Source organism: Pleuronectes platessa, chromosome 12, assembly GCF_947347685.1.
Source record: "Pleuronectes platessa chromosome 12, fPlePla1.1, whole genome shotgun sequence".
NCBI lineage: Eukaryota > Metazoa > Chordata > Actinopteri > Pleuronectiformes > Pleuronectidae > Pleuronectes > Pleuronectes platessa.
In genome coordinates, this window is record NC_070637.1 from 16466650 (window position 1) to 16473914 (window position 7265).

At 44.5% G+C, this 7265-nt stretch overlaps 1 protein-coding gene across 1 annotated transcript; it reads right to left on the reverse strand.

The window, feature by feature from the left end:
- Positions 1–320: 320 nt before the first annotated feature.
- Positions 321–7265, reverse strand: rgra (retinal G protein coupled receptor a). The gene is made up of 7 exons (XM_053436409.1): positions 6852–7265; positions 6347–6503; positions 5708–5829; positions 4962–5115; positions 4748–4865; positions 2536–2649; positions 321–2300 (listed from the first exon to the last, which is right to left on the reverse strand). The coding sequence occupies exons 1-7, from the start codon at positions 6928–6930 to the stop codon at positions 2157–2159; spliced, it is 888 nt and encodes a 295-aa protein (XP_053292384.1). The 5' UTR covers positions 6931–7265; the 3' UTR covers positions 321–2156.

Consider the following 7265-nt stretch of genomic DNA (forward strand, 5'->3'; position numbering starts at 1 on the left):
CTGATCAATGTCTTTGTTTTGACTGTTTTCTGTGCACTTAGCGGATGCAACTTCAAAATGCATGCCCTTACTTGGTAATTTCACCTCCATTTGACCTTTATCTGTGCAACTGGGTGCTGGGGTTGATTCCTCTTCTTTCCAAAGAAGTAATGCCAGCCGTTTCCCGTCTGCTTACTGTTTTGTTTCCTGTTTTATCACAATGTACAAAAGCCTTCCTTTTTAACTATCCGTGGTTGCACTCTGGAGCGATGTGGCTGACTGTGTAACCCTATGCAGAGCTTACAATTAAAACTCAAAGACAGCTCCGATCTTAGAAACTATTTATTTCACAACGCGAGATAAATTTCCACTACAAACTCATCACAATTAAATGGAAATACAAGGTTTCAGAGTTTACATGATTTCACTGGGACTGATACATATATCAAATCGACATGTCACTACATGGTGATTGTACAGAATGGGATAATTGTCATCTGGTCCCTCAACATCTGGAGTCCAGATGTTCACCACTAACTAATCTTAAGATTTCTAAGAACTTCACATGGGCACAGGGGAGAGTCGGGGTGAGAACAGGGCAGTGTTACGCTGATGAGGATTTTACATTGTGGTGCCATACATCACATACAAGACGTGTCGTAGATACTGAATCTGTTGAAATCTGTGACCACTTTCTTCATTGGATCAATGGCTCTTGTGATGATGTAATTGAATTTAGAAACACGCTGCACTGTGAACCCCGAGTCTGATCATGTGTTGTATGTCGATAACATTCCTCATTATCCTTTGCTTCACTCAATCAAATGCGACAGTAGAACGAACAGCACAGTGGACTATTTTGGTTTTTGAAACCTACGGTAAGAATATTGATTATATGATAACCAGCATGTAACTGTGTATTGTTTACCGCTGTGGTCCCACAATACCTCTCAAAGAAATGTCAAAGTAATGTCTTGTTTCTTAAAGTACATAAAATCACACGTATTTAAGTATAGTTGTATTATTCAATGATGATCAAGAGGTTGATTTAATCTAAGGCTGAATTGTAAACCTTATTCTTAATTGAAACCGGAATCTTTTCTATGTAAAGACCAGGAGTTAAGTCGGACTCCTCTCAAACGTCACACACACTTCTGTCTTTATTTCATATGTAAATCTGGAGGCGAGAAGTACGTCCAGTTAATCTATGGGCAGCGACTAATCTCTAACTCATCGTGGGGGCTGTGTAGTGAAGAATGTGACTCTTGTTTGATGGATTAGTGCCGCTCTCCTCTGGATACAGCGATCGCTCGCTGCTCCACAGAGCTTTTCGGGAAACATCATTGGCATGCACACACTTTCACATTCACTGACAGGCGTCGTAAAACAAGGACAGACACTGTATTAAGACATCAGGTCATAAATCGGCGATATTAGTCGTCTTTTGGGACTTTTTTAAGATTCAAATGATTTCGTTTTGGACCTTCCCGATCTCGACTAGGATAACAACAGGCAACGTTTGAGAGTAGCTGTTTCGAATGATTTTAAAAGATGAATGACAAAGCTCAGAAGGCTGCCTCTTGGCAATATAAGTGTTGTTTGGTGGGCTAGTTACTTATAATCATTATAATCATACAGCATCCATGTTCCTTAAAACTTTCAATAGCAATATTTGCTATACTCTTAACATGGGGATCCACACTACCTTCTTCATAGGAATGTTTGTATTTTTAATCAGCCACCATGGATAGTGTCTGTTTACAATAAGCATTTGGTTAGGATGAATTCAAAATGAAAGTCATCCCCTACTCGGAAAAGGAATTGCATTAAATCTGACACTGACTCAAAAAAATCACGTGTTTGTTTACAGAAGCAGCCACATCCAGAGTATTTGATTGTGAGGTGCAGTAAACAACACACAGCAGGAATTGCTTGTCTGTTTAAAGTAGTTTAAAAAATAATGTGATAATTATTTTTTGTTCACAATCTCATTCACGAGAAATCACTACGCTGAAACAATAAACAGTGGGAAAATTTGGGACAGATGTCTGCAGGTGTGTGTGTGGGGGGGGCACCATTGTTCAATTCACGACACGTTCACGTACACACTAACAGAGATACTGAGGTACCTGCGAGAAACCACCAGGACAGAAAGTGTGCGATATTGCATGCTCAGTTTATTTGGACTTGTTCTCAATTTGAGGCACTTCAATCTTTTCCCCGGTCAGGAGCTGCCAGATGCCTCCTCTGTAGTTCTCATTTCCCAAAGCGTACAGGAAGACATTGAAGGTCGGGGACGTCTTGGCGAAGATAGGTGCCATCTGCAGGGACGGGCGCAGGAAACACACGGATGTTAGCGTTTAAAAAAAGACGTTGCAGAAGAGTAAAAGATTCTCCAATGTTATTTCTGCATGTAGAGACTGGAAATTTAGGCAGATCCAACAGTCAACAGTGAGCAGCTGGTGGTGTGTGAGCTGCATTTCAAACTATATACATCAATATGTTTGGATTATGGTGAAATAATATTTGTGCTCATGTGTTTCATGTTTTCCTTACCATCCTGAGCTTAGGGGAGACCAGGCTGGCATTCTCCACAATGGCGTAGAAAGACAGGAGGCCATAGGGGCCCCAGCACAACAGCATGGTCTTAAGAGGAGTGTTGGGGTTGAACTGCAGCAGGGGATAGAGAGAGAGGTAGAGGGGGAGGGATTAACGGGGAAAGGAATGAAAAGTGGAGAAAAGAGAGAGGGAGCGGGAGGGAGGATCAGAACAAAAATGATTAGTTACCGATAAACCATACAAAGCGAAGGAGACCAAAAAATGCCTTGTGCCTCGGCTTCTTTTTTTTTTACTTGGGGGCGAATCACACGCCAGGGATAAAGTCTGGGATAAAAACAATATCTGTGTTAAGATAATTCGGGCTCAGTGAGAAAACAGCAGGCAGCCAATGAGTAAAGAGGCAGGTTGTTGTAAGCCAGGGGTCAGAGCAGACATTATTCTGAGCTTGAGCGTACGCATGCAAAGCACAGTTTAACCCTTTAATGTCCAGTTTACTCCACATAAAAGGCTTTAAGGTTGGGGAATAAAATATTGTTCCTGCATGTTTTACATTTGAATTTGATGCTAACACTGATAACACATTCAAGCAGGGAAATCGAGGAATACACAAGTTGAAGAAGCTAAGCTACTACAACTTTCATTGTGTTCTTCGTGTTGGTTTAGTGGGTTTTTTATGAAAGGGACAAAAACTCTGGAAGACTTGGGTGGTCCGAAAAGCTAAAGGAACCATGAGTCACTGGCATGTTGATTCCGGATTGTTGCTGCTAATTCACTTTGGCTTAATTAGTTACATGAATGGGTTGGACAGTGTAACAAATCGCCCCTCTGAATCACAGACATTTAATGGCTGCATCTTCAGTCATATGGACATACAGTATTCTACATCTCTTGTGCATTATCTTACACACATTTCACCCTGATGTATTTGGCATCTTGATGAACTGCAGGAGCTCCTGTACAGTTAAAAATAAAGCCCTGAAGGTGAGGAGGAAAAAGGTGAGAATAGGCTTGCACTGACAGGCCCAGCAGGAGTCTGAAAATGACAGGCCAGGGGTTAATTTGAGGATAGAGGAACATCGGATACAACCTCTAACCCAGTCTCTGCAGTGTTTTTGTGACACAGTCTGCATGCTATGGGCTTGACGTTGGGGCAATAAGGCCTTAAGTCAATCTGTAATTGCCTTTTTGTGGTGGTGCGCTCGGTGTCTCTCCTCCGGAGCCTTTTCATTTGGAATAAAAGCGTCGCTGGCCGACAGATAACTGTGAGTAATGGCCTTATGCAATGTAAAGTGAGGCCGCCTGATTCAGCCCCTGAGGAACTCCTCTACTGAATTCTCTATTCACAGATACATTGTTCTTTTCACGGCAGACCAGCTACTGTCCGCATTCCCCGGCCGGAGCACGGGGTCTTCCCCCCGAGGCAATGACCTATATACGGTGTGCAACAGCCACCACGCCCCCCATTCACTGTTTGTGTAGCTCTGAATAAGGACCACGTTGAGGGAGTTGTGCTCACGCGAGGAAGCGACGAAAAGCGCTCAGAGTGTTTACATGAGCTGATTTGTGTTTCGAAGGATTTGCGCAATCGATTTAACTTCTCTGTTAGTTTCAGCTGCTAGTTCCTTGGACTTCAGAATGATTCCTAAATTCCTCTGCATCATTGTATTGGAAAAATTGTGTGGTTGAAACTATTTTGTATTCGGAAAGTAAGCTTTTGCAGCCTTGTCTAAAGACATGTGTGATCTGAGCTGTTTTGTGGTCTGATGTCGACCTGAGAAGTGCCTGAGCCTTTTGCCACTTGTTTGTGCACCACAGGAAGGAGTATATGTCTGTTTATCTCATTAGGAAATGCATGTTAATCAGTTGTTTGTGTTTAGATTCCTCTCCTTCCCGCGCCTACGAAACCAGTCTGGATTGGTTCAGAGAGAAAGCCCTCAGTCCTTCTATACAAGATCTTTGTATTCGACTGTTCTCTATCTTCACTCTGAGATCCTTGTGACTCCCTGTATTGATCCTTTCTGCAGAAAGCCCCTAATTAAATACAACTTTGGTGTGTTCAGCCTCTTGTATTTCCAGATTTCCATCACATCATGCATGCAAACAAATCTGGGTTTGGAGTATCTGAAGCAAAACTCAGACTACTGTCCTCTGTGTTGGCATGAAAACAGAAAACTTGACTGAAATATTTTTGGACTTTTCTAACACTTACCCTGGGGTTTCCAGTCTTCTTGAATTTCTGTGCAATGGCTTGGTAAGAGGACATGACAACAAACACCTGGATGCCCATGTTGAAGATGCTCATGGGGATCAAGTAGGACGTGTAGTTTCTGTGGAGGGAGAAACACATGAGAAAGGTGTCAGAAAAAACTGCTTATCGAAGATACAGAGACATCTGTAATTATCTCGATGCATGGAGACATTACCTGTCTCCTTTGGTGTAGTCCAGGGTGCAGCAGGTCCTGAGGGGCTCGTAGTCATACTCTCCCCAGCCAATGAGGGGCATGGCGGACCAGAAGGCGGTGAAGAGCCAGATGAACACAACCAGAGTGATGGCGCTGCTCCACTGCAGCTTGGTCCCTGGAAAGCACAGAGTCAAACCATTCCTCATCAATAATGGATACATGCTTGACACACTTTTCTTATTTTTCTAAAGGTCTCCAGGGCTAATGATTAATCATGTATTCACAGTGGTTTGCTCTAACGTGCTGAACTCGCTAATCAGCTAATCAGATGTGAGATCAGCTGAGGTGTTGGATCACCTTCCTTCCCCCTGTATCCTGTGACCAAGGATGACCAAAACTAAAACAACAGTGGGGCTGATTTGGAAAATAATTAATTTAAAAGTTAAATAAAAGGTTGTTTTGTACACAATAGTGTCTCCTAGGGAACTGTCTCTTCAAATGTATTTCATCACAAGGCTTTTAGATTTTCACGCGGGCCGTTCCAAAGACAAAAGGCTGCATGATGATCAGCTGACCACTTCAGAGCCGGAGAGGTCTCAAGATCAGGGGGAGACTAAGGAAAAAAACCTGTTCAGTATGCCTAAATCTTTACATGTGTGTGTATGTGTGTGTGTTTGTGTGTTTGTGAGAGTGACGCTGAGGGTGGACAGTGGGATGATGTGTTTGATTTTGTCGTCATTCAGGGCCCGGGGAAGGTGTTGACTTACTGGTGCAATACTGGTGGTATCTGTCCCAGGCGATGGCGGCGATGAAGTGGATACTGGCAAGAGCTGTCACGAAACCCTGGAAACCGTGAGTCTGGCATCCGTCAGAGCCGTATGGCCAATACCTGGAGATAAAGACATGAGTGAGTGGGTGTGAGTATTTAGCCACCAACAAAGAATGGGGTGAACTGGTCCCTAGCAGGGTGTGACCGAAAGATGTTATCGTGACCAAACATGCCGAGAAAACCTTCAAGCAGAGGCATTTTAGACCATGGATATATATATTTTTTAAAACAACATAGACAGTGTACATACTGCATATACATATACACACATATGTGTATATAGCCTATATATATAATCCCTGGGCTCATGGACAGCTAGAGCAGCAGCTGTGATTTGACAGCTTGAAAGCCCCCTGCTTCTGTACATCAGGCTCCAGCAGTGGACTGACCCTCCGACCCTCCCCCATTACTCCCCCGTTACTTCACCATCTATCGATTACATATAGTTCCATAGGTTGTATAAATCGCCTCGAGCACTGGTATAAGCAGCTGTTATTATTCTCTCACAGAATTGTATTGGTCCAGATCAGACCTTGATATTTTCCTCATGAAAGCGGCGGCCGGTTGCATCACTCACCTCAGGAAGCTGGAGAAAGCGGCGACGGTGGCGTTCATGCAGATGCCCATGTCAGCCATGGCCAAGCTGAACACGAGGAAATTGCTGGGGGTCCTCAGCTCCCTGACTTTGAGGAAAGCAGCGATGGTCATCGCGTTCAGGAAGAAGCCCAGCAGACCTTTTGACGAAGAGCAGGAGAAAACCAAAACAATAAAAAAACAAAACATGAATGGAAATCAGTGCGCACCACGGCGGCGGCGCTGGTGGCGTCACATACAGGCAGCGTGACATTTCCAAACCAGAGGCACCACATCAGAGTGTTTTCAAACAGCGCAGTGTTTTTCTCTGTTTGCGCACAACAACACGACGTGGATGTGTGTCAGCGTAAAGCCGTACACCATCCTCTCCTCCCGCCGACCTCAGCGAGCTGCCGGAGCCCAGGTGGAGTCAGGTCCTGTCACGGGTTAACATCGTATTTTGCTGAAATCCAGCGTAAAAACACGCAAACACACACACACTCACTCACCCTCCACCAGCAGGCAGGAGCCCAGGGAGAACACATCAAAGTCGGAGAAGCCATCCGGCAGCGGGTACGACGACACCATCCTGAATCCGAGTCCACTCAACAAAGTGCAGCTGTCAAATACTTTTCACTCGTGCGCGTCCGCTGGTTTACGATGTGCCACGACTAGCAGAGAGGAGAGTCCCGCTTTTTAAAGGCGAATTTCACGTGAAAAGCATGCACTCCATTATGTAAAGCCCCCCTCTCTCTGCGTCGCCCCAATCCGTGCTGGAATGTCTTAATGAACATAACCACACAAATAGTAACTCGTAATGCGCATTTGTCCGCAACCGTAAAGCCCTCAATTAGGTTGAGCCCCTGCACAACAAAGCCCTTGTGTCTGCGTCCCCCCAGTGACGAGGATGCGGGCTGCGCCGG

What these genes read in the sequence shown, in the direction of transcription:
- rgra (XM_053436409.1), bottom strand. Translation starts at nt 6,930, where the DNA reads ATGGTGTCGTCGTACCCGCTGCCGGATGGCTTCTCCGACTTTGATGTG. An exon ending in CTCCTGCCTGCTGGTGGAGG is followed by an intron (nt 6,504 to 6,851) that starts GTGAGTGAGTGT and finishes CTTCGTCAAAAG; the next exon opens with GTCTGCTGGGCTTCTTCCTG. An exon ending in ATACCACCAGTATTGCACCA is followed by an intron (nt 5,116 to 5,707) that starts GTAAGTCAACAC and finishes TGTGCTTTCCAG; the next exon opens with GGACCAAGCTGCAGTGGAGC.